Below are 27,602 nucleotides of genomic sequence, written 5' to 3' on the forward strand. Positions count from 1 at the left end.
CTGATTATTTATCATCATTATTATCACCATGATGCATCCCAAAGTTAAAAAGAAAAGATTAAAAAAAAATCAGTGGCTGGGTGTTACTCAGGTCAAGGCTCTTCCTTCTATTGGGTCAACTGGGAGTTAACTGTATTTACTGCCTTTAACTGGTGGCCTTCGATCTGGCTAGCTTTCTGCAGTCTCTGGTCCATATTTGCAACATCTCTAAAATAAAGATTAGAAACAATTTGTATTATTTGTTTACTTAAAATAGTAGTTGACATTTTCTTTGCTTTTTTTTTTTTTTTTTTTTTTTTGAGACGGAGTCTTGCTCTGTCGCCCAGGCTGGAGTGCAGTGGCACGATCTCGGCTCACTTCAAGCTCTGCCTCCTGGGTTCACGACATTCTCCTCCCTCGGCCTCCTGAGTAGCTGGGACTACAGGCACACGCCACCACACCTGTCTAATTTTTGTATTTTTAGTAGAGATGGGGTTTCACCATGTTGGCCAGGCTGGTCTCGAACTCCTAACCTTGTGATCCACCCACCTCAGACTCCCAAAGTGCTGGGATTACAGGCTTGAGCCACTGCACCCAGCCTGCTTTCTTAATATTTGTCAGGCACTATGCTCTATGTTTTATAGATCTTAACTCAATTAGTTTACTTGTTTCATAGAAAATCTGAAGCAGCATACATAGATTCCGTCAATTATATTAAAAATAAGAGAAGAAACTAGACACTGGGATGGGGATGGTGGTGATTAGGGAAGCAGGGAAAGAGACTAAAAACAAAAGAAACAAATTGAGATTGGGGTAAAACTAATATACTAAATATATGCCATAAGATCCTAAGTGCCTCATCAGAGATGAACTACAAGGTCTAGTCCTGAGCTTCCAAGCAGTCAGTGCAAAGAGCAAAATTTCAAAATTCATGATACAATTTGCAGTATCCACAAAATAAAAATGAACCAGAGGCTTAGGTAAAGTAGCTCTGGAACTTTCTCCCGTGGATCCTCATAAAAGGACACTGTGATGTGTTGAACCATGTCCTGGACCACATTCCTACCATAAATGCAGTAAGGAGTCTCACAGGGCTGTTCCTTAAAGCATTCCTCAGTGAGGGCTGGTGGCACAGCACCAAATGCTCAGTTCAGTAAAAGCAATTCTTCAAGGGGCCAAAACCATTCCATCTTGGTTCCCAACTCTCCAATGGTCTGGCTTAGTCTGAGGATAACATTGAGAGTATCTGCAGGAAGGGACTAGAGGTGGGTGATAACAGCGGGCAGGAGTGCGGAGTGCTGCAGGTGCAAAACACGACCCTTCCTACTTAGCTATTTTGGCCCCCAGTTCAGAATTGCATCAGAGATGAGAGGAAGAAAAGGACATCACAGCCCTCTCTGATATTCATAGTTTCTTAAGAGACACTGAAGGTATGGCAGGACTCAAAAGATTATTTCCCTAAGGAGATGGGGTGAGGGGCCAGCCAGCTGTTGTGATGTCTGGGGTAGAAGTAAGGTGACTTTATGAAACTCATTTAAAAAAGAAAAGAGTACTTTGGCACTAAAAAAAAATTTCTTCAGAGTACACCTAACCCCCAAAATATCAGCTTAGCTTGCGGCCATCCTGAGGCTTGGGAAGATTAAGCCTGCTGGAAAAATCCTAAGAAGCATTCAAAGAGGAATTAGTGGTAGCATTAAACACAGTTAAATAGTCCCAGTAAAGCACCGGAAGGAGGAGAACGCACCTCCCCTTCTGAGGAAGACCCCAAGAATCCCAGCAATTCAGAGATCTGGAGGGCCTCAGTTAACACAGAGGTGGGCCTTGCCTGTCGTATCCAAGGAAGGAAAGAAAAGCCCACAACTTAGTTATCCATCTAGTAACTCAGCGTCAAGAAGTTCTTCCATTTATCTGACTAAAACCTCCTTCCCCCTCGCCCCCCCCCCCCCCATAAAGACTATATTTCTCTTAATAATGAAGGAGAGAAAACTCGCCCAGTGTCGGTCTAAGGAACTGGGACCAGAGTAAGCAGGTCAGTCCCTCACTAAAGGAAAGAAGATGACAGGGAGGGTGGTCGGGTGTTCCCTGGCTGCTGCTTTGAAATCCTTGTGAGTGAGGGGAAGGAGTAAAGGGTGGGAGAAGAAGGCAAGATGGGAAGGTGACTAGGATCTCAGGCCGAGTCCCGGACAATGGGCAGGAGTATGGAACCTGTGCCTTAATTATCTCTGAATGGTTTTTGTTCCTGGCTTTAAACATTTACCCCTATTGGGTTTTCACGGCTTCACAAGCTCTCTATCTTCTTTTCTTTGCTGTTGCCATGGCAACAACTCCAGGCTTACAACTGCTCTCTGATTTTAAATAAAAGTTGAGGTTTCTCTCTCTCTCTCTTCCCTCCCCCTCCTCCCTCCTTTTTCTCTCTTACTCTAGTGAGGTCTCTCTCATCTCCCCCTTCCCTTTACCTTCCTCGTTGCCCTCCACTTCCCCCACCTAGCTCTGTTTTTTTTTTATCATCACCTCATTCTCTCATTTCCTCCTTCCACCTGCCTTCTTACTAAGCCTCTCCCATATCTTTGGGCTTCCAAGCTGGTCCTAATCCCCTGGTTGCCATGACAGCAAGAATAGGCCCCTTAGGAGGGATGGGGGCAGAGGTTGAAAAACAAGGGCATCTCTGGGGAAGATGGGGGATCTGCTGACGGTCCCAGGAGCAGTGTCACCTAAAATCCTCCAGGGACCACCACCTTCCTCCAGCAATTAATGGACAGTAAGCTCCTTAAGTCACCACCCCCACCCCCACCCCAGAAAGGACTTTTTGATCTGTGCAGTGGGGAACGGTAGGGGAGGCAGGGAGGTCTGTGGAGACAGCCTAGATGAAGTGGCAGTTTTCTAGTCGGCGGGAGGTGTACACACACCTTGGTTGTGGAGCAAAGGCAGGGGACTAAGGTGGAACTTGCGGCTGTGGTCACTGCTGTGGGGCAGCGAGTCACTTACCCTCTGAGTCTTGGTTTTCATTTGTAACATTCAAGGGTTGGAATAAATCTGTAATTTTCAAACTGTACTCTAAGATGCCCCAGGTCCTCTCAGAACTACTGTGGGACATGGGGTGAGGTATGCAAAGTGAGAAGAAACGGGGAGCCGTAGGCACCTGAAACCCAAAACAGTTCTGTCTGGCATCACAAGGAGTCTGCTTTTATCTGCTCGGGGTGGAGATGTGGTAGATCGTCCAGCAATCCTCATCACAAACATGAGATGCTTCTAGGGGAAGTCAGGTCCTCCGTCCACTCTGCTTAGTGGACTGCCCAGGTGACTCTCTTTGCCACCTGCCTCCTTCCTTAGCCCTAACCCAGGACAGACAGGTCAGTCGCAGCTTATGTGGAAAATAATTATCTCTGAAATGGGCTAGAGGACAAAATACTTTACTTCATCCTTAACAACATAAACCTCTCTCTCTTAATTTTATGGGGTATGGGGTAAAGGGAGAAATGGAAAACAGTGTGGCATTTTAGAAAAAGCTATGGAAGGGGAGTCAGAAGACTTCATTTCCAGTTCTAGCTTTTCCTCTGCTTAGCTCAGTGGTTCTCACTTGGAGCAATTTTACTTCCCAGGTGACATCTGGAAATGTCTGAAGACATTTTAAATTGTCACACCTGGAGACTGGGGTGCTACTGGTTTCCAGTAGGTAAGGCCAGGAATGCAGCTAAACATCCTCCAATGTACAGGACAGCCCCCACCCACCACAAAGGGTTACCTGTGTCCAGCTTAAGCAAGTCATTTCCCCATTCTGGGCCTCAGTTTCTTTGTTCATAGATTAGTATCTTACACTAATTATCATTTATCTCACATTTCCTGAGTTCCCATACACTAGGCAGGTAATGGGAGGCTGAGACAAAGAAGGCCCTTGCCCCTATAGACTTTACATTAACTTATATTCACAACTCCCAGTGAGGGGCAAAACAGGACTTACGAATTCCGTGTTATAAAGTGTTAGGGAAACAGACTTGCACAAGGTCACACAGACAATTGGAAAGGAAAATGGAATGTGAACTCAGTCCCTGATTACAAATCCAGGACTCTTTTTATTACACCACATCAAAAAAGGTTAGGATTTAAGAGTAAGAGCTAACTTATACCACTGGCTTACAGCGTGGTACCAAGCCACACATTCTATGCAGGTTATTTAATGCAGTCTTTATCATCACTCCATGAAGCAGATGTCACTGTTCTCCTACAAAGAGGTGAAGTGACTTGCACAAGGTCACATGGGTAGGAGGTGACAGGTCCTTGAATCTGAGCAGTCTGAACTCCAGATCTTGCTCTTTTTTCCAGAAGGTGAAAGGCACTTTTGAGGCCTCAGGCATCATTTATGGAGCTCCTCATTTTACGACTGAATAAACCGAGGCCCCAAAAAAGCACATGTCTTGCCCAAGAGAAAGCAGTCCAATAAGAAGAGCTGAGATTAAAATCCAGGTCACCTGACTCCCATTCTAAGGTCAACTCTAATCCACCCTCAAGTTCTACATTTTTTAATCTTATTGGGGAAGGGAAGCAGGAGGTGGGAGATACACTATGAAAAACAGACCGAAGTCCAAAGGCCCAGGAATCAAAGTTTGAGGGAAAGTGGGAGGGGGAAAGTGGGAGAAACAGCTGGTGGTCATGAGAATGAAGAGAGCTGCCTCCAGATGGAGAAAGAAACTGAGAGCTCAACATTGAGGGGGAAGAGCTGGGGGAGGGAGCTCAGAAAGAAGAAAGATGCTGAGCACAGAGGGGACCCAGTCCAGGGAAAGGAGGCTTCTGCGTGTGACTACGTCCTTGTGGCCACTGCCTGGCCTCCTGCTTCCCCTCCAGGCTCCTTCCCCCACTGCTGCCCTCCGGGCCTCCCACCGATCACCTCTCCACAGCTGGCAAGATTTCCTGGTTCCCTCCTTCACCTTAAAACCCACCGTGGCCCAGGGAAGGAAAGAACCTGGAATCTCCCATCCCATCTCCCAGGCACCTGTGTCCGGGAGCTTCACCCAGCGCCAACCAGCCCTACCCCTGAGAAAGGGGACAATAAGACCCTCTACCTCCCCTAGGCCTCAGTGAAATGCCTCCAACCCCTCCCACAGGGCAGCCTTGAGAGAATCCTGAAGTGCCCAATAGAGCACAGCACAGAGGAGGCACCAGCCGCCAGGCTCCTCCCAGCTCCCGGTTCCTTCTGGAGTCTCTTCAAGGCTGGGCTCAGCTCTTCAGCCCATTTTACAGATGAGGAAGAGGCCGTGGGGCTTCTCCGAGGGTCCAACCCTCATGCAGGGGAAGAGGCATAATTATGAAAGAGGCTTTGATTTGTCATTTGTTAGTTTTGCTTTTAACAAAACATAATCCAGGGCCTTGGGGAACTTGCAATCCGGTTGGAAAACTGAAAGGTCAGTGCCTGAAAACCGAGTGTAAAGTGAGATAAAAAGAGAGGGTTAGTCAGGATGGGCTCTCCGGAGGTGGTAAACCATCTGCAATCAGACAGGGGAGGTCAAGAGGGCCTGGGCTGAGAAGAGTGAGCAGCTTGCATAGGAAGGCTGTCGGTCTTTGCAGACAGTCTGAGATTCCAGCCCGCTCCAAGTAGAGGGCCCTGGTTTTCATTTTTTCCCTTCCCCCACAGCTCAGCTCTGGTCAGCCTCTGAGATGATTAAAACCAAAAGAATTTTAAATGTCTGGAATTCACTTTTCACCACTGATGCCATTGGCTTATTTTCTCTCTCTCTCTCCTCCCTTCCCTTCTTATAATTTCTCCTCTTTGGAGAGCTAGTTGCTTTACTCCTTTCTTCTGGCCCAGTTTGCTCTGAAATGATTCCCAGTACACACCAGTTAACTTTGTTTTCATTTTGGAGAGGAGGAGAAAGGGGGTTGGATGTCTCAGGCAAAGGGGAGGGAGGAGGGAAGGGTGGAGGGCCCTTGATCTTGCTGGCAAAAGTTCCCAGAAAAAGAGAAGAAATAGCTTTCAGGGAAAGAAATCTGCCGAATGTTTATGTTCCCACAAGATTCTGCAAAACCTTTTCATAGACCAAAGCTAAAGTTCAGGGCAAAGCCAGAGCATGTTTCTTCAGGGAGAAACTCTTATCAACATGCATACACAAGCACACACACCCTTGGTCCAGGTCCCCACCTTCCAGGGCAGGCTGGAACATTCTAAGAACAGTGTGTGTGTGTGTGTGTGTGTGTGTGTGTGTGTGTGTATGCATGTGTGTGACATTCTCAGGACTGTGTGGTGTGTGTGTGTGTGTGTGTGTGTGTGTGTGTGGTGGAGACTCCTGCTCTCCTTACCCCAAGTTCAGACCAGATCTGAAGATGCATGAAATGTTTGCTTCCACCCTGGTTCCTGAGCAAACGCTGCTCCTGGGATACCCCTGCTCTGGCCCTCTGAAATCAGTACCTCTGGCCTTGGCTCATAAACCAAATCAGAGAGATCCAGAGCCTCATTTGGGAAGAGCCAGTCCTTTTCATGAACTCCCACTGGATGAGGAGTTGGAAAACTGTGCAGCCAGAAAGAAGCTTGGAAATTAACCTTCTCATTTTATGATAAGAAAACAGGCCCAGGTCACTGAGTAAGGTCTCTCCAGTACAGGCACAAATGGGGCTAAAATCCACATCTAGACCTGCAATCCAGTGCTCTTTCCATACTGCCTCCTGAATATAGAAGTTCCTATTGTAATGCCCAGGAAACCAGAAGCTGAGTCAGAAGTTGCAAGCCATGTGATATGTTTAACCCTTTTATGTTTAACTCGATACGTTTAACCCTTTGGCACACAGGCTTGAGGTGGGCAATCTGAGGTCTGGCAGGTGGCAGAGGCAAGATCAGCCTTGCTTGGAGCTGGGTGCCAATGAGCTTTCAGCCAGAGGCAGCCCCAGCTTGAACAGGCAATTTATTTGTGGAAAGAAGAATTATACCAGCACAGGCTGTCATGACTTTTCTCAATAGCACACCCTAGAAGCAGCACAAGGTAGAAATTCTGTGCCTTCCCTCCTTTTTCGAGGAAGTAGAACAAAAGGACCCTCCCTCCCTCACCAACTTTTTAAGAAACTAACTTGCTTTGTTTGTTGTCTTCTAAGCCAGGTGCTTTCATGTATGGTGGTAATAATAATGGTAGCAGTAACAACAGCCACCATTTGTTAAGCACCTATCATGGGTCAGAGGCTCTGTTTTGCATATACTGTCACCAGTCTTTTCAAGACTCCCATTTACCAATGAAGAAATTGAGACTCAAAGTTTATATTGCAAGGTCTCACTGCTAGTTAATGGCAAAGAAGTAGGATCCAACTCATTTAATTCTAAAAACCAGGCACACTGGACTAGGGTCATGAAAGAAAATTCGATATGTCCAGGGAAAGAAGGACCTTTCCACGTCCCCCATCCGCTTCTCGGGGACCTGAAGAAGCTTGGGCCACAAAGAACTGCTGAGGAACAGGAATGAGGGACAGACATGAGACACACTAGAGATTAGGGTCCCCTGGTCCAACTCTGTGTAACTCACGGGCAAAGGTTTCTGTCTCTTGGGCCTCTCGATTCATCATCTGGACGGGTGTCCTTTCTGTTTATCTCTGGGATGAAAGCCCAAGGAAAGCCCCGAGGTGACAGCAGAGCTGACCGTCTGCTGGGTCCAGAGGGGAGGGCCCAGCAGGAATGGTGTCCCCTCCCTCCCTTTTTCCATTACATCCTGTCCTGTGCTCTGACCCCATGGAGACAGGGCCATTGGGTGGTACGAACATGACCTTTACAACTAACCAGACAGACCTGCATTTAATTTGTTGTGACTCGAACAAATGACTGGCTCTCTCTGAGCCACGGTTTTCTTCATCTCTAAAACGGGCATGATGAGCACACTGTGAAACACTTGGCGCAGCTCCCACGTGGTGCCGAGTAAAGGTGAGCCCTTTCCCTCTTCGTCTGATCCTACTACTGAGTGATCCTTCCCTGGTCATTTCCAGGGGCTCAAGCCTCAGGATAGGTGTGCTGCTCCCCCGAAACAGAAGAGTTCCCAGGCCAGGGTCCAGGTCCTGTTGTGATGGTGGCCCTGCCCTTCCTTTCTCTACCACAGCGATTCTCGACTTCCCAGCACACGGTTGACTGAACCTCACTGGGGACCATCTCCTGCTCTTCACTAAGCTTTCTGGCCACCAACCTGTACACATGTCCTGCTGTACCCCTAGGGCAGGTCAGAGGAGCTCAGGGGATAAAGCCTGTGCCAGCAGCCAGCATTGTGGACCAGGTGAGGCCTCCCCAGGGCGCACAGCCTCCTGCCTTCTGGCAGAGACCCCTGGGGCCTGCTGGGCAGCCCAGGGGTCCTGGCTCCCAGGCCGCCTTACCACCCCAAGTGTCCCTTTCTTCTCACTGCGCCCCCCCCTTCCTCCAACATGTCTCTTCCCACTTTCCCCTTCCTTCTCTCCCTCTTCCTCCCCACCCCCCTAGCTGCCGGCTTGGAGCAGGAGGTTATGAAAATGAGCTGCGTGCCCAGGAGACTGTAATTATCTGCTAAGTGTGAAAGCCAGAATGATTAATTAAGAGATAATAAAAAGAAAAGGAGGGCGAGAGGGGGGCCTCCCGGCTTTGCTTTGATGATAGAACCTGAGGTGAGCCAAGCAATTAGGGGAATCTTTATCGAGAGTTAGCTATAATCCACAAATTATCAAGCTCCAAATGCTCCAGGAGCAGGGCGCACTTCACTCCTGCCGAGTGACAGACCAACAGACAGGGAAGGACAGCAGGAGCGGGGGAGCATCCGGCTCGGGGGCAGAGAGAAGCCAGGACACAGGGGCTGCTGGTGGATGGCCAGCCGCAGGGCCAGCTGCACTTCCAGGACTCCGGGCCATGGTTGTCCTACCCTCCTACCCTTGAAGGGTGCACTACCCTCAAGCAAACCCAGGCTGCCCATAGGCAGGCTCCAAGCTGAAGCCCGGTTTAACTCCAGGACAGGCTGCCCATGCTGCACTCTCCCCCCAGACACACGAGCTCTTCTTCTTCAGAGGACTTACATTCCACCCCAGGCCTCTCCTGAGGTGTCGGGGGGGCTCTGCCTGTGTGTGTGGAAAGCATGTCACCTGGCCAGTGTGAATGTTGCAGGGACCACATCTGACAAAGCCATACCGCAGCTCTCAGCCTCCAGACCCTTCAGCCCACATAGCCCTCGCTGGGTGACCTCCTTCGGGCCCCACCCCCACCCCTTTCTATGAGCCCCCCTATAAGAATCGTCTTCACTTCTCTCATGGGCTCCACCTGGTGTCCTCCTTCCACCTGGGCCCAGGTTCCCTTCCCTCCACCCCTTCTGAGGAAACTTCCCTCGCTGATGACCCAGCTCCAGTGTCTCTTTCTATCCTCTTCTGTGCAGATGCACAACAGGGTCCAAAATCTTCCCTTATTTAAACGATCTTTATAGGTGTTTATACACTGGGGAAGATGGGAACCCATGTCCCCCCATTATAATTAGCTAACTGGTAACAGAAACCACGTCTCCTGCCTCAAGTTCAAGTTTACAGTTGAGTTTGCACTTACATGGTTCAGTATCCCAGGAAAATGCCCACACTCCTTCATCAGACTAGGAGATCCCCAAAGGCAGGCACCCCATCCCACAGACCCCATGCCCTCCTCTCTCTGCTTACACTGCTATCTCTTGAGATCCACCCTGGCAAGGCGGGGCAAGGACACCGCTGAGTGATTCCAAGAGGAAAACATTCCTGCTCCTAAGCTAGAACTGGCCCTGGCTGTGAGGCAGGCCCACCTCTGCCATCACCCCCATGCCCACTTTCCTACATGCTGGCTTCAGCAGCAGATGCCAGCACTGCTCTCAGCCTGGCTCCCGTGGAGAGAGGAGGAGGGTCCCTCAGGCCATCGGCTAGAACTGATGGGAAGGACACCAGAGTCCTCTAGCCCCCAGCTGCTCTGAGCGGCTGAGAAGGGGACACTAGACAGGTAAGGGCACAGTGATTCAGCCAGGTTCTTGTGAACACCGTTCTCCTGGTACTGGCTGGGGATACTGTAGGAGGACAGCCTTGGTGGTTTGCTGGAAAGCAAATCTGACCCCTAACAAGATAAACTTCTCGGGCTCACGTGGGGCCCAGGAGGCAGTCTTGCCTATGACTTCTCTGGGCTTGCTTCTCTATTACAGGGAGCTTTGCCTTGAAGTATGAGAAAATAAACCTGTTGTGGAAAATGTTATTTATCCAGACATAGAGAAGACTGGAGACGTGTTCAGTTACAATACCTAATTAGACAATTTCCATGCAGGAGCAGAGAAGGTTCAAGTTAGACACAAAGAAGAACTTCCTGCTTGCCAGAGAGTATTTGAAATGAAAGTGAGTGAGCAGAGAGTACTAATGAATTCCTTTCTCTTCAGAAAAAGGACAAACATGGATGTCTCTGGGTTGGTTCAAATTAGTCCAACCTAAAGAGAGACATTTTGAGAGTCCATTTTGAGGTTCTTAAGGAATCGTCACTCCACTTTCATTTCTCATCGCAGGTTCTGCGTTCCAAGAAGCCCAATCTATTGATCTCACCCCATCCATACTTTGCTTGTGTTCTCATTCACACTTGCAGATAGCTAAATGTGTGTTGATTTTCTGGGGGAGAAGAGCAGGTAAAGGAAAATTAATGGGAGTTCCTGTTTCCCCCAGTGGACAGGATTCCCTATGTATAAGGACCAGGCTTCTCTCACAAAACCAGGGAAACCCTGAAGGCAGGCAGTCTCTCTCCTCTGGCCTGTGGATCTCCCTCTACAGCCTGCGGTTCTGCACACAGAGAAGGGAGGGAGAGAGTGAGTTTGCTCATCATGTGGGTTGAACAATTATGAGGTCTGTGTGAGTGTGAGATGCTGACCTGCCCAGAGACAGTTCCCCACTGCTCCCCCAAATCATGCATCCAATTAAGTCTATGACCTACCTTCCTTCCCAAATCACACAACTTGCCCATGACCCAGTTTTTAAGCCAAAGCCAGCAGGGTCAAGGCCCAGACCAGAAGCTCTGTCAAAATGCTTTCCCCCACATCTCCCATTGAGAGATGAATTATGAGGACTTTTTTCATTTAAAAAAAAAAAAGTGGAAATGACTGGCTCCGATATGGGTGAGTTTCCACCAGCACACCAGCAGGTTGCTTTTCAACTCCACAGCTGGCAGCCTGAGTGAAGACTTGGCAGGGTGGGGTGGGGTGGCATGGAGCTAGTGAGGTGGCAGGGAGGGGCTTAGATAGTACAATCTTGGGGCTAAGGATGGGCGTGCTGGCAAGCTCTGTGCACTCTCTTGTCCCACCAGCTGCTTCCTGAAAACAAACATATCAATGCTCCCAAATCAATGATCCATCAGGGCTGTTATACAACTAAGCTGGCTGAAAACTGAATTCAGTTAAATGAATTCTATTTTCTTTTGACTCTCATTAGAACGTTGAAGATCTATTTCCCCAAGGAAAGCATCCCCTAACACCTCAAGGTGTGGTCCTAGGACAAGCAGCATCAGCATCACCAGAGAGCTTGGTGCAAATACAGAACTTCCATCTGACCCCAGACTTTGTGAGTCAGAATCTGCATTTTAACAAGATCTCCAGATGTTTTGTAAGCATGTTAAAGTTTGAGAATCATTGTTCTAACATACTGGGTTGAAACCCGGAAAGAAACGGGTTTTTTAAATTAACTTATTTATTTTTGAGACAGAGTCTTGCTCTGTGGCCCAGGCTGAAGTGCAGTGGCACCATCTCCACTCACTGCAACCTCTGCCTCCTGGGTTCAAGTGATCCTCCCACCTCAGCCTCCAGAGTAGCTGGGACTACAGGTGCACATCACCATGCCTGGCTAATTTTTGTATTTTTAATAGAGACGGGGTTTCACTATGTTGGCCAGGCTGGTCTCAAACACCTGATGTAAAGTGATCTACCCACCTAGACCTCCCAAAGTACTGGGATTACAGGTGTGAGCCGCCGTGCCTGGCTGAAAGACAGGGTTTAAAATGATGGTTAAGCTTACTGTATACTGTCCTGAGAGTGCTTTTCTAGGACTTACAAAAAAAGGAAAGTGGATGCTATCACTCTGTTTTACAGATAAGGAAACTGAGACTCGCAAAGGGCAAAATGGCATTCAGTTTCCAGATCCAAGACACAGACCTAATTCTAAACCAGAGTGCTTTCCATTACACTGTGCTGCCTCCCAAAGCTCCCACTGCACTGAACCCTAGAAAACAGAGCTCAAGGATCACCCACATCACTGGTCACCCTCCTTGGCCCAGTTAACAGTCTGATCTGTATTTGGCCTATTCTTTGTTCATCTCTCATTTCTATTGTCTGTTTTTTCAAGATCTGCCTTGGACTGAACTGTAAAAAGCAAGGACTGTGCAATATTAATAACAACTATAATTTATTGAGTACTTATTGTATTCCAGATACTGTTCCTTAATATAGATTCTCTCATTCAATCCTCACAACAACCCTAGAAGATAGACGTAATCATTTGCATTTGATAGATGAGAAAACTGAGGCTCCAAGTAAGTGACTTGGTCATGATCACACAGGAGTAGCCCCTCTGAGAAAGAGGCTGCCACAGGCCCCCTGGTGAGGAGGTCACTCTAGGTGCTTCCCAATTCCAGGAACCGGGTTGTGTTGAAAAAGGCCAGTCTTAAAACATGACCCTGGCATGAAACCGAAGGCAATGTGCACAAACTAAATCCCTCAGGCACAGACTTTACAGGCTCCCCTCTCGATTTTCTGCATAAATGGAGAGTGGCAGCGGTGCAGATAATCCAGAAGTCATTTCAACTTGGCTTTGAAATGCATTAGGTTTTTTTTTTTGCAAAGTCAGAGATTTTCCTTTCTAATTATATTTGGCTCAAACTGACATTAAAATGAGTTTGCATTCTCACTTCGCCCACTGCCTGGTGAAGGGAGACTTCCCAGATGTGTGCTGTGTGATAGGCACGTCAGTCTGGGATCCAACATCAACCACAATGTAGCTGCCCAGGTGGGGGGGAATGCTGGAGGGTTCTGGCGCTGGCAGCACAGCCAGCCACGAGTGTGTGTGTGGGAGGGTCGGGCATCAAGGGGAGTGTGGGACCTCTGGGAGTCCCCCATCCCATCCCACAGTGTCAAGCTGGTAGATTTCCAGGGAGAGTGGGGAGTGGTGGGGAGGATTGAGACAAAGAGGAGCAAGTCAGTTCCTCAAGGTTTTGGATTAAAACCCAGGAGTCCCACTGTCTGGATGAAATGTCCTTCTGGATGACTCGGGAGTCCAGATGAAAACTTCAACTTCTCTCGGAGGCTTCATTCTGCCAGCCTGCCTAGGCTTGGGTTTCTGCTCCTTTGAAATGCCTTCTCTCTCTACTATGTTCTCTCTTCCTCTGCCTGCCCATCTCTGCTCCTTTCCTTTTAATAACCTCCCAGTTAAGCGAATCGAATGGGAAGAAGCAGTTAAAAGCACCTCATGGCTTGACAATGCTGGGTAATGGAGCAAGCACGGCCCCAGGCTGTTCCTGGGAGAATTCAGGAAGGAGGAGGAAAAATAATAATAATAAAAAGAACTCAGCTAAGCTGATTACAAGGACAAAGTTAATTTAGAAATCAGCTCTGTTGGGTGGGAGTGGTGGGTGGAGAGTACGGAACTGGACACAAGAGGTTGGGAGATTCGATTTGGGGGAAGTGTGCTTTATATAAACTGCCTTTGTTCCTGGAAATCATAATCCTTGGGAGGGACCAGGGTTCACTCCTTCGGATTCCTCGGCTCCTTCCATCCGGAGCAGGGGGTACAATCGGGGATTGTCCAGAGCTTGGATATCTCGTGGCACCGCATTCCAGAGGCCCCGCAGCCCCTGAGCCTCACATCTGTGGCCCCCTCCCCGCCCCTGCTCCCTGCTCCGCTCCCCCTCGCTGGACAGTTAGGCTTCAGCATTTTTCACATACCTCTCTCACAACCTTTATCTTATAAAATTGTCAATATGTGTTTATACATCCATCTCCCACACCATACTGAGAGTGCCTCAAGAACAGGGACTAAATCTCACCCACCTTTTCATTCCCAGGCCTAGGCCCAGCACAGCCATTTAAAAAAACAATGCTGTAAGTTGAACACATGCTCTCACCTCCCCTGGTGGGACCCTCTTCAAAGGACTCCATTTGAAAAACCAGAGCTCACTTCCCAGCAGAGGTTTTAACAATCTTTAGGCTCAGCTCCTAAATGCACATGTATCTAAGGCCACAGACCAGTGGAAATGGCCCAGAATTGACCCTGAAGGGACTAAACTCGGATGGGCCCTCTGATGGAAACAGATGGCTCCCCTTGACTCTGGGCAGTGTAGACATGGCCCAAGCTTGGGGGGGGACAGGTAACAAAGAGCCTGGCCTCAGAGTCATGCTGCAGAGCTCTCCTCGCAGTTATTGCCGTTGAACTCTGCCTCCAGGCATCTTTATCTTACACTGAAGGATTCTCAGAGGAAAGGATTTCCTCATCCTTCCAAAGTCTCTCTGGCTCAAGTCACAGATCTGAGACTTCCCAAGGCAGAGCTGGTATTTCTCTACGGTTTTCTGCTCACTTCTGCCTGGCCAAACCTTGGTTATCTGGTTTTTTTTCATGTTTTTAACTGGAGAGGTTACAAATTTCCATAGCATCTCCAGTAGAAGAGGTGTTTAAGAGGAGGGGAGGCTTTGGTGAGAAATGAGATGGGGATTATACCTGTTTTTAACACACTCTTTGTCTGCTTAAAAAACAGAAATCCATGGCTCCCTAGTTCTTACAGGGGAGTCTTTGTAAGAAGCCTTTGGCCTGGCTTTTCCAAGCCTCCTCTGGTCTGTCCCCATTCTACCGTTCTGGATCATCTCATCTATTTCTCCCAAACCAACCCAAATCCTCAGTCCAACCGGCCTCGGTGTCCGCCACACATCCCAGCAGCAACATCTTGGTTCAGGAAGTCTGGCCCGTCTGGTAATGCTCTCCCTCTTCCTGCCACATCCATGTCCTGTCCATCCTTGGGCCCCACTTCCTCCACGGAGCCCTTCCTGGTCACTTCAGCCCACAGCAAACTCCCTTCTCTGGACTCTCCAGCTCTGACCTGCACACTGCTATCACAGCACCAATGACTCCACACCTTGCACCACCAGCAGTCTTCATGTATGTATATCTTAGTTTCTTAAAAGGGAAGGACCATCTGCTGTCATATTTTTTGGTCCACATAATGCCTACCAGTATGTTTTGCATATAATAATGTACAGTTGATGATTTAAAAAATAATTCTCCCGATTTGGTGAAAGAGAAAACTGAGGCCTACTGAGATTAAGTAATTTGCACTGAAATCACAAAGTGAGACCTTCAAGGGCAGAGATCTAGTACATTATTCACTTTGCAACACTGGAGCCCAGCACACAGTAAGCACACAATTCTCTTCCACTGAATGAAGGAACAAAAGTCCTTCCTCTTTCCACACATCTTTCAGTGAGGATATATTCCTCAGACTGCCTCAGAAAGAAAGAAGGGGCAGAGAGAAAAGGCATCTAACGGCCTAGTCGATTCCGAAGCGGGCCTAGGATGGGACAGCTTCCTGGGATAAACCTGCTGGGCAAAGAGTACACCTCCAGACACTCGGGTTCCTGTTATCCCTTCCCTGCCTCAAAACCCAAGACCCACAGCATTCTGGGTGAGTCTCCCATCACCTTCCAGAGCCAGACCGCAAAAGGAATGAAGCGGCAGCATTCTCTCCTGGGAAACTAATGGAATTTGCTAGAGAGTTCTGGAGATTTCTACCCCTGAATTTAAGACCCTTAATCCTGAGGAGGTTGACTGGCTGCAAGGCTCATTTATTTCAAGACGATCCCTATTTTGTTAAATGGGCTCAAGGAGGGCAGAGAGGGATGAGGACTGCAGCCCCTGGAGACAACAGAGGTTAATAAAAGTGGCTGAATAAATTAAACATGGAGGGAAGGACAAGCTGGGAGCTTGGAGTCAGCTGATAGAGGGAGAGTAAGTGGGATAGAAAGAAGAAAGAAAAGTGTCATACTTCAGTGGTGTCTGGGAGCTAGAGCAGCTTTTATCCTGGATGCTCCAAGAACTTAATTAGGTTTGCATTGTCTGACAATCAGACGTGGGAAGGTATAAGAGCTGGAGCTACAGAATGGAGAGGGACCAGTGTTATAGAATGAGGAACCCCAAGCTTCTTTCTCAACTTTCATAACCTCACAGTTTGTGCATCTATCAGAGAGGATGCAGAGCATGCAAGGCAAGGAAAAAAGTAGTGCCTTTAAAGACACAGGAGGGCTGCTATGGCTAGAAGAAAAATGACTCACAAAAATGTACTACTGTTGCACACTAGTGCTCTGGTGACTGAAAGGGCTTGGGTAAAGATGAGAGATATCTGTCCAGATGTGTATGGGGATGGGGATAAGAAGTGGGTGCATGTATAGCTGCACTATGAAGGCATGTGTGAATACATATGCATATGCATGCAATGAGATTGCATCCACACGCTTGCATGCAGCAGTAATGCAGAATAGGCAGGTGTGCAGTCTTCCTTCTAGGAATTATCCTCAGCCCCCACCCCAACTTCCCTGCTTGGGTCCTAGTTCTGGCTCTGTCACTTACTAGCTGGATCATCTTGGATAATCTGCTTAACTTCTTTGGATCCCTGTTTGTCCGTCTGTAAAATGGGGATAACACCTAACTTCAACAATTATTGTCAGTATTGAATTAGTTACTAATATATGCAAAATACAAAATTGCCCTTCACAAAAGTGAACAGCTTTCTCCCCCACTCTGAGAGAGCCCACTATTTTTCCTGATTTCTGAAATTGCCTCTTCCTCCTCCCTGGTTTCACATTTGAGGATCAAGGACATGACAGCCTCTTTCTCCTCTACTGCTGACAACCCACCCCCACACCCCATCCTTTTCCAGGTCAAAGAACCCTCCAGGAGATTGCCAAGTAAACTGGTCCAGAGGCCCTGGGAAGAAACCAGACAGGAACTGGTAGGTCGGGAAGGGGCATAGCTTTCTCATCTCTGGACATATGAAGAGAAATGTCTCTAGCCTCAGATGGAAACATCTCTCAGAAATTGGGGAGATCAAGGAATTTGTCCTCATCCCTCCCCTCCATACCAACTGCCACCCCTTTGCAATTTATTTAACTTCTCTAGGTCTCTGTTTTCTCATCTATTAAATGGAGAAACAACTATCCTGTCTACATCATAGGATGAGTTTATCTCTCTATCAAATGGTACATGTAAAAAGTTGCTAAAATTGCCAAGCACCATACATATACAAAGATAAAAGACTCTAAACGTGGGAGGAAAAGGATTGAGGTTTTCCAAACCTCCTTCTCACAGGGGCATTATTTACTGGTCCCAGCCCCACTGATTAAAACATGTATCCTGACATCTAAGTTTTGCTTCACAAATGATCATCAAAGCAAGGCAGGGAGACAGATGTGGCCTTGGAATTTCTGGGCTGAGAACTAGGGAAGGGGGCTGAGCTGAGTGAGGCACCAGGAGAGGAAAAAAGGCCTAGGCTTCCCTCCTGTCCTTCCACAGCTGCCTTAACTCTAAGAGAGGCAGGGTGTGGCTCTTTTAGGCAGGTTGAAGCACACTCATGGCACTTAGTAGGGAGACAAAAGAGGGGTTGAATCTAGGATCTAACACCTCAGGTATGCCCTTAAGCAAGTTACTTAAACTCAACTGTGGTTTCTTTAACTATAAAATGTGAGTAACATTAACCTGAAAAGCACACTGTAGGAATTCAATAAAAGGTAATTTTGATGCTTTGGTATGGAGTTCACCTCCTACAATCACTTTTCACCACCCTAAGCCAGGCAGTTCCCCAGGGCACAGGCTAAGAAGGAGGGTTGAAAGCCTCCCCAGGTGGGTTAAAACAAGCCATCTAAGACCCTAGCCTCCAATCCTACTAGACTACCAGGGACTAGATAAATTTGGAAGCTGACACTTGGGGAGATCCTGGTCTCAGGATTATCCCCTAGACCCCTTCTCTGTGCTTCTTTTGCCTCTGTATGGCTCTGGGCCTCTCCAGGAGTCAGCCTTGCATGGAACAAGAGTAATTCCCAAATTTGTAGTTCATGGACCTGTAAGGCTGTGTTTAATATTAGAAACAAACCTTTTTATTTGCCAAGTCCTTGAAAAAAGTCATTTACTAGATTTATCATATCATCAAAGAAAAACAATTTAACACCAAAAAATGTAGGACAGAATCTCAGAATAAAGGATCGATTTTTAAATTTGAACGAGTTTACCTTTATGAAATACTCACTCCCTTTTCTTCCTAGTTCTCATTCTGCTATGCACCAGGAAAATCCCTGTCCCAGCCCAGCATCAGTCTCTGCTGGCATGTAGGATCTGGCAAAGGAGAAGGGTGCAGGCCGTGGGATCCGCTGGTTCCTACAACTACCAATAAGATACTTAATGTATCTAAACCTCAGTTTCTTGGCCAGGTACAGTGGCTCACACCTATAATCCCAGCACTTTGGGAGGCCGAGGTGTAAGGAGCGCTTGAGCCTTGGAGTTTGAGAGTAGCTTGTGCAACCTAGCAAGACCCATCTCTCCAAAAGAAAAAAAAAATTAGCCAGGTGTGTGTGGTCCTAGCTACTTAGGAGGCTGAGGTAGGAGGATGGCTTGAGCCTAGGAGGAGGCTGCAGTGAGCCATAATCACACCACTGCACCCTAGCCTGGGCAGCAGAGCAAGACCCTATCTAAAAAAATAAATAAATAAATCTCAGTTTCTCATCCATGAAATGGGGATAATTTACACAGCCAATCTCAGGGGGGTTGTAGCATAGATTAAATCAGATAATGCATATGAAGTAGTTAACACAGGGCTCAATAAATGATCCATATTATTTCCAGACTCTGAAATGCTGCCACCTCGGGGCTAGTATCCCTCCTCATTTCACACGAGAGCTCTGGTTCCTTCTCACTCAAGTGCCAACCTCTTCCACTTTTCCTCTCTCTCCTCAAATCCCTTCCCCAGATCTTTTCTGAGGTCTCCAAGGAGGGGGTCATTTTCCCCTTCTGGGTCTGCCACAACATAGTTTTTTCCATGAGAGATTCAAAGAAGGCACTTACTGAAGCCCAGGACCAAGAATCTGGGGAGCTGGAGCTAGAAAACACACACACACACACACACACACACACACACAACACAAAGAATCATAAGGAGAAGAAAAGGAAGAGCAGACAACTCGACTGCCTATCTATCTATGTCTCACCTCAAAGTCAAGATAGCAAGCATTTACTGAGCACTTCTCGCTGTGCCAGACACTGTTCCATGTACGTTACATGGATTAACATATTCAAGTGCCACCACGACCCTATCAGGTATTACTTCTATCCTCACTTCAGGAAGAGCATGCTGAGGCACAGAAAAGGTACATGACTTGTTCAAGCTTACGACTACCAGATGGTGGAGGTGGGAGCTGGATGCGAGTCTGTGATTTAATAGCCATTGAATGCTGCCTCTTTCCAGCACTGCAGCGCGCTCATCAAATCAATCAATTGATCAGATATTTAAGGGGCACTTACCACATGCTTAGCACTGTGCCAGAAACTATAGGATAAAAGAAATTAAGACTTAGTCCCTGCAAGGATGTAAAGAGGTCCTAGAGGAGTAAGGGGGGCAGAGGTGGGGCTTCCTCCTCCCATCTCACTGGAGCACCAAAGGCAGAGCCAGAACAACCAACCACTCAGCTGTGGGAAGGAGCAGAGGCGAGAAGGCCTGGATGTCTCCTCCCCCTCCTCCTGACCAGGTGCTCTGGAGCCCAGGGCTGAGGCACTGAGTACTTGGTCCACACCCTCCCTTTGGGTCTAAGTGAGTAGAAGGCAGAAAGTGGAGTCCAGTCAAGAACGAGGAGAGGAACCCAGTGTGCTGGTTTCTGCCATGTCTCCCCTGACTCTTCCCCAACCTCAGTGCCCTGCTCTGGGCAGAAATGGGACATGTAAAGTGTGTATATGTGTCTATGTGTAGCACCGGGAGGGGAGAGTCCAGCTACTCTCCAGACCTGCTGTTCTCTGCCAGGATTCAGCTGTACTCAGGGAGTTGAATCCTGGGAATTTAGGAGGCTCTCGGGCCTCCTCCCTTTACCCTTTACTCCCCTCAAAAGCTGTGGCAGGAATGCCAGGGGGAGCTCTGGGGGCTGGATGGGCTTATTTTTCTCCTGCCCCCACATCCATCCCCGCCCTGAAGGCAGCTCCCGCCCCGAGCCGGCCTGTCATCCCACATTGCTCTGATTAGCTATAATCTTTCTTTTTCAATTTCTCCTCCCCGAGACTAGGGAGCGAAAAAATCTCCCAGAAAATGAATAAATATTTCAATTTTCGGCGCAATCAGTCTGTGGAGCTGGCGCATGATGGAAACGGGGGGAAGGATAATGGTTTTCATTTAGATAAGATACAGAAAATTATTTAGTGAAAAATGAAGATTGATGAAGCCCATTGAAATTCTTTAAAATGCGATTTTTATTTCTCAGCCTAGGCTGAATCTCCCCTTCCCCTCTCCTCTCTGCTCCCCTCAATTCTATGGCTTCCTGCTGACACCTACTCCCACATCCCTATTCCCCCACCATCATCCCTCCTCCCTCTTGTAGCGCCCCCCTCCGTTTCCTCTCTCACTGCCCCAGTCCCTGACCTAGAGCTCCTTTCTGAGGATGGAGGCTAAAGAAAGGGGGTCCTGCCAAGCTCTCCACACCCATGTGTGTCCCAGTCTCCCCAGACCCCTACTCCTTCCCTCTCTGCCTCCTCCCCAGTCCCTTGCCAAGCTTCCCCCAACACTCACTAGTGATTTCCCCTCCCCTCCTGTCTAGTCTCTCCCTTTCTTTTCTCTGGTATCCTCTCCCCCCACCCCAGATACTTTCACCAGGTCCTGCTTTCACCCCTGTTGGAGGACAGAAGTGGGAGCTCAGCATTCCCTAGCCACTCGCTCCTTTCCAAAGAGAGAAAGGCACACAACACACACTTCTTTCTGTCCCCAATTCAATCCACATGTCTCTCCTGTTTGCTAACTGCTGCTTTTGTTCCTTAACACTCATTTGTATCCATGTTGCTGACATGTAAGGGCTGTAAGAAAGGGGCAGACATAAGCTTGCCCCCAACATAGACCAGTACTGACCCAGGGGCCCCCTCCACCACCAACATGACCCTCCTCCACCATCACCATGGCCCACCCCCTTCCCCTCCGACACCAACAGCCTGGCTGAACAAAGTCAGAACTTAAGTCATCTTCCCAACTTTCTGCCAAGTGGCTGGCCTGGCCTGCCAACCCCAGGGCCAGGCCTCCTCCTTTCCCCTAGCATCACCTCCCACTCTTGGCTCACACCACAGATGTGTGCCCTTCCCATATCATAGTGTGTGCTGGGGGGCTGGCATGGGTGCCCTGTGGGGAGAGATGAGTCAAGACCTGCCCCCACCAACTCAGCCAGGCTTTGCCTTCGGAACTGGGAAGAGACCTGACAAGGAGAGGAAAGGTCCAGCATAACACCCCACCTACAAACGCAGGAAGGGAACAGAAAGCAGGGCAATAACGCCTGAGGCTGTTCTACCCAGATTCATTCCCAGACACCCCCTAAAAGAGACCACCTCCTCCATCTGCAGTCTGTACATCTCCATAGGTGTCTGCCCATATGAATGTCTGTTCAAGTTTCTTTGTTTGCTAGAGGGTTGGTTTCTGTGAGAGCGTGTGTCCTGTCCTTGTAAACGCCTGCATACATGTACTGTGTATAGTTGTAACGTTCGGGTGGATGAATGCGTGAGTGTGTGCCGATCTGGGGGAGGAATCTGTCTTCCTCAGATGTCTCAGTGTCTTTGTGTATATGTGTCTGTCTCAGTGTGGGGGATGTTTGTGGGGATGTCTCTCTCTCAGTAGGTGAGTAGTCTGTCTCAGTGTCTGTGAGTGTTTTACGGTGTTTGTGTGTCAATTTCTGTGTGTCAGCTCCATTTTTGGGGAGGGAAGGAGTTCAGCAGGATTCAGTCTTCCTTAGAGTCAGACCTGGGAGGCAAGAACCAACTCCCACAGACCCCAGTCCCTGCTGCAGTCTAGACCCTTGGTTCCCTCAGCCCTCTTCCCTCCCCCAACCCCAGCCCTGCCCAGGATACACTGACATCCTCATCTCTCTTAACCACCTCCCTCACCTCCCAGCCTCTCCCCTGCCAGTTCCAAATAAGCCCCAGACAGCAAGACTTTCCTGAGCCCAAGTAGTGTCAGCCCCCTCCCCCCACCGCCTCTGCCCCCGCCCCCGTGAGTTCCCCCCTCTGTATCAAGCGGGCCTGAAGCTGTATTTGGAACTCCACTCTCCACCCAGAGCCTCCGTGGGCAGGGGTTCCAAATCCCCACTAGAGGCGCCGAGACACCCCTCCCTTCCTCTAGAGGGGGCAGCCCCAGGCAGTCTGGAGCCGTGATTCTGACTCAGACCCCCGAGGGGCTGGGCTGGAGTAGGGGGATCCCCTTAGCAACATCTTCGGGAGGTGGGACCCAGCTTTTCGCTCACCCCCTCGCCCCAAATCCGAAATCCCACCCTCTTCCCAGCCTTGCCCTTAGGCTGGACTCAGGTGTCCGGAACCCCGGCTTCAGAGGGCGAGGGTCGGTAGGGCTGCCAGAAGCTAGAGAGAAAGCGTTCGCTTCCCCGTTTTACTCGGACCTCCAGCCCTCGCGGCCCCATTGCTCTGTTCTCCCGCGCAGCCAGAGGAAACAACTTGGGCAAATCAACGGCAAACTCATTCTCCCCAGCCCCCCGTTACTCCGCGCCCCCTCCCCCAGGGCTCTGCGCCCGGACCGAGCCCCCGCCTCGTGGCGTCGGGACCCGGGGACTAGCCGCGGCCGCGGGGCACCCCAGCACTCCCCCACCTGGGGAGCAGTGCCCCGGCCCCGGGGGGAAGCCGAGCGTCCGGGGGCGGGCTGGGGGCCCTTACCTTGGGAGAAAGTATCGGAGAGAGTGAGGATCCAGACGAGGAGGCTCAGCATGCTGTCCGCCCGCCGTGCGCCCGCCCGCGGCTGGGGCCCGGAGTTGGCGAGCAAGCCAGAGGAGCGGGCTGGGGAGGAGGGGAGCCCGGGAGCCCGCCCCCCGCCCGCCCGCGCCCGCCCCTGCACACACACACACGCGCGCGCGCACACTCACGCGCACAAACTCACTTCCCTGCCCTCCGATTCTCTTTATCTCTCTTTCCTCCCAGTCCTTTTTCTCGTCCTGGTCGCCCTCCCGCTTTAATTATTTCTCCTCTCAAGCTGTATCTCTCTGGGTCTCTTTCGGTCTTTGCTCCCCCTTTCTCTCCCCTTCTCTTCCTTCCCTCTCTCCCTCCCTGCCTCCCTGCCTGCCTCCCTCCCTCCCTCCGCCTGACGTCTACTCTCCCTCCGACGGCGCCTCCCTCCACGAGCCCTCCCCCTGCCCCCCCAACGCGCGCGCACACACACACACCCCTCGCTGGAACTCAGATGGAAGGAGCGCAGAGAGAGAAAGGAATCGAGGGCAAAGGCAAAAGGGGGTGAAAAATGTGACCGTCGTGGGTTCTGGGGCAGGCAGGACAGGACCCCTGGCCACCCCACCCCCTCCCATTTATAGACGCAATCTTGGTCGCGGGCTATGGAACTAAGCAGTGGAGGAGGAACATGGGCTGAAGGACATCAGCCTCTAGCTCAGAGGATGTGATGGGGAGAGTGTGTGTGTGTGTGTGTGTGTGTGTGTTTCCGTGTGTGTGTCTAAGAGTGGGGTAGGGGGCAGGGAGTTAAATTAACATAAAGACCTTTCTTTTTAAATTCTACACCCAAAATCTAGCCCCTAGATTCCCCAAATTAAGAATTCTCAGTTGACTAATGAATGCTTGGATAGGGGAGGGGCATACATGCCTCTCCCCACCTACAAAACCCAGAACTGGAGAATGGGAGCTGCCTCTTGGACGTGCCTTGAGGCCCTGCCTTGGCTTCACCCAGTCAAGGTTGAGCACAGCTAGGCGTTGGAGGACTTAGCAGCCTAGAAGAGGCACAGTTGACCCTTCCTTTGTTCATCTTAGCCTTCCACCCATCCCGAAGGAGAAGGTAGCCAACTGGATGGCTTTGAAGGGCCAAGGCCTGGCCTCACCTCCCTGAATGCAAGCCAGAGAAGACAGCCACCAGAGGATCTCTAAGCACGCTGGAGTTTGAGATCTTTTGGGTAGGGGTATGGAGGAACTAGGAAGGAAGGGAATTCCTGAGAATCATGAGAGCATTCAGGAGGGATCTCCACTTTCTTAAGGGCCCAGTTTGGCAACCAGCTCCTCTTCTCACCCCTGACCAGATACTTCTGCTCACAGGGTTGCTCGGGGAGCCAGAGGTCTGGACCCTAGGGAATGGACAGAGGAGTTGCTGGAATTGCACAATTTTACAGTAATGTGTTGGTCCAAAGAGGGCCCCACTTCTTTCCCCCCAGATCCCATATCTCCTGGGTCTCTGACACTCCCCGCCAAGCTTTCTTAATTTCTGCCCCTGAAAGTAGGTGCGTGGCTCTCTGGTGCCCTCTGTTGATGTGTAGCGGCCACAGCTCCTCTTTCCTCCGCAGATTCTACCACCAGCCTGTGGTCCAGACACACCCATACACAACTAGAAGACAGAGAAAGGCAGGAAAACACCCAAGCTCATATGCAGAAGCCCCATATGCACAGACCCAGAGAATTCTTCATATGTTCCAAAACACAGGCAAACACAGTTTAAGAATAGAGCCATACCTTGGCCAGAGAAATAGGACTGCAATCCCAAACGTATACAGAAAGACACCAACACACAGACACATAGGGCTTTTCATTTGTTCATTCATTAATCATACATTCCACAGATATTTCTTCAGCTCCAGACTGCTACTTTCCAGTCACCATTCTAGGCTTTGGGGAGACAATAATAAAAAAAAAAGGACAAAGTCCTTCTCTTTAATGTTCCATTCTGGAGGAAAGTCAGAGGCAGTAGAAAAAATATGAAATACACTAGGTTATGGTAAATGCTATGTGAGACAAATAAAGCAGGATAAAATATTAGGGAGAGGGAGAGAGGGAAGAATTACTGTTCTTACAGGTAGTCAAAGAAAGCTGTTCTGCTAAAGCGACATTTGGGCACAGACCTGAAGGAACTGAGGGTTCAGCTGCTCAGGCATCTGAGGGAAGAATGCAGCAGGCAGATGGTAGCAGCAAAGGCAAAGACCCTGAGGTAGGGAGCTCTGGACATGTCAGTGAGACAGCCTTTTCTCTTTTCCACTCCACATGATGGTGCATGGAGGGGAAGGCGAGGGTGACCCTGACTTAGGAAAGTATTATTTGTGTGTGTGTATGTGTTTTCTTTTCTTTTCTTTCCTTTTCTTTCTTTTTTTGATGGAGTTGCACTCTGTTGCCCAGGCTGGAGTGTAGTGGCGTGATCTTGGCTCACTGCAACCTCCATCTCCTGGGTTCAAGCGATTCTCCTGCCTCAGCCTCTTGAGTAGCTGGGATTACAGGCACCCGCCACCACGCCCAGCTAATTTCTGTATTTTTAGTAGAGATGGGGTTTCACTATGTTGGCCAGGCTGGTCTTGAACTGCTGACCTCAAGTGATTTGCCTGCTTCGGCCTCCCAAAGTACTGGGATTACAGGTGTGAGCCACCACACTCGGCCTAGGAGAGCATTAATTAAAAAAAAAAAAAGTCTTTAATTGAAGGAAGGGAATATTCTCAGCTCAGTGCTTCCTGCCTAATCTCCATGTCTGATATCAGGCTTGATAGCTATTCTTTTTATGAGAAGGGACTGGGTTATCAGAGCTTTTGGATTTTTGTAGGCCTTTTATTTTGCCTCAAAAGCCTAGAAACAGAGGAGCCAAGTTTCTCTAGCTCACTAATAGCCAAAACAACAATCTGGCCTGTCTCCTCTGGTCCTTTAGCTTTACTTTTCCCTCCTCCTTTCCTTTAATTCCAAATCCTCACCAGCTCAGTTCATAGCAAACTCATGTCTCTAGAATCTCTTCCACATAAGTCATCCAGCATCCCAGATCTCAGAGCTTAAGACCCCATAGACCTCATCCCCAGCTAGTGGTCCTCAACACCAGTTGTACATAGCACCTCCTGAGGGCCTTTAATTTTATTATTATTATTTTTTAATTTTTGAGATGGAGTTTAGATCTGTCACCTGGGCTGGAGTGCCGTGGCTCGATCTCAGCTCACTGTAAACTCCGCCTCCTGGGTTCAAGTGATTCTCCTGCCACAGCTTCCCAAGTAGCTGGGATTACAGGTGTGTGCCACCATGCTTGGGTAGTTTTTGTATTTTTAGTAGAGACAGCAATTCGCCATGTTGGCCAAGCTGGTCTTGAACTCCTGACCTCAGGTGATCCACCCGCCTCGGCCTCCCCAAGTGCTGGGGTTACAGGCATGAGCGACCATGCCCTGCCCTGAGGGCTTTTTAAAAACACCAGTGCCATGCCCTCGTCCCTAAAGATTAATTGCTCTGGGGTGAAGTTCAAGCATCAGTATTTTTAGACATAGCCCCAGGCGATTCTAGTAGACAGCCAAGGTAGAGAGCTGCTAAACTAAGCAAACCCCTGCTTTCCAGACATTGTCTTCAGCAAACCTGCACACCACACAAGTGTCCTGCCCTCTTATCTCCACTAGCATTTCTTCTGCTTATTGCCAATCTTGTATCACTCTCCCCTCCTGGGGCAACCCCAATTAAGCTGCCCCAACTTTGCTCCATCCTCATCTCTTTAACACTAATGCTCACAATTTTGTCTAGTCGAATTAACTGAGTCTCTTAGAATCTAATAATATAACTCATCAAACTGTAGACATCCTGGGGCTGAGTCCCTAGTATCAGTCAGATGATCCAAAGATAAAGCTTGTGTCTTTTCCATCAGACTGGACATATCTTCCTAGGACAGGATATCTGCCTCCCCTATCAAACTTGGGGATTCTTGGGGGGCAAGGAATATGCATGTCACACCATTCTGGAGCTCCCTGAGAGCAGAGCAAAAGCTGGGTAAGCCCCTCCCTATCAGAGAGGTACCTTGCAGAGTAGATGACAGCAAAGCACACGGGCCCTGAAACCAGACAGGGATTCATATCTAGGTTCTTTCCCTTCCTTTCTGTGTGACCTTGGACATTTTATGTGGCTAACCTCTCTAGTTCTTGTTTTTTTCATATGAAAACAGGGATAATAATAGTACTTACGTTAGGGGGTAGTTGTGAGGATTGAGTTCATATCCATACAGCCCTTAGAACAATACTAGGCATACAGCATATGCTCAGTAAATACTAGCTGTGATTATTTTTCAGTTTTAGAGCTTCCCAAACAGAGATCTTTTGAATCTTCCTCCTGTGGATTTGTCTTCATCCTCATGCACAGAGCCCTGCCCCGGCAGAAGCAGGCAGGTGCGGAGGCGGAGGAAGTAATCCCTAAGGATGCTACTTCACCTAGAATAAAGGAGAGAAACAGCCAAAGGTTATATATGGAGTTAAGAGAAATATTAATAATTTTTTGAGCACAAAAGCAAAAAGATCAAGAGGTCAGGGAGTGAGCAGGAAGGCAATTTATGACCATCAGCAGGAGAAGCCACCTTGAGAGACAGAAATGAATTCTTGGTCTCAGTGAGGGCTAAGAACAGCACAACAATTCTATAAATTGTCCTTTTTCCCCCTAGAGAGGTGGAGTATTGTGTCCCTGCTGCTTACCAGAGACAG

The 27,602-nt window shown here is 49.0% G+C and overlaps 1 protein-coding gene across 2 annotated transcripts in view; it reads right to left on the reverse strand.

The window, feature by feature from the left end:
* Positions 1-22,938, reverse strand: part of KIRREL1 (kirre like nephrin family adhesion molecule 1) — a 106,716-nt gene extending 83,778 nt beyond the window's left edge. Inside the window, exon 1 of one of the 2 annotated variants that reach the window (XM_058439142.1) lies at positions 22,855-22,938. In XM_058439142.1, coding sequence (XP_058295125.1) covers positions 22,855-22,906 — 52 coding nt within the window. In that variant the 5' untranslated portion in view covers positions 22,907-22,938. The remainder of the gene's footprint in view (positions 1-22,854) is intronic. The other variant, XM_032154082.2, reaches the window with a different exon arrangement.
* Positions 22,939-27,602: the final 4,664 nt, after the last annotated feature.

Source organism: Hylobates moloch, unplaced genomic scaffold (assembly GCF_009828535.3).
Source record: "Hylobates moloch isolate HMO894 unplaced genomic scaffold, HMol_V3 SCAFFOLD_5, whole genome shotgun sequence".
Lineage (NCBI taxonomy): Eukaryota > Metazoa > Chordata > Mammalia > Primates > Hylobatidae > Hylobates > Hylobates moloch.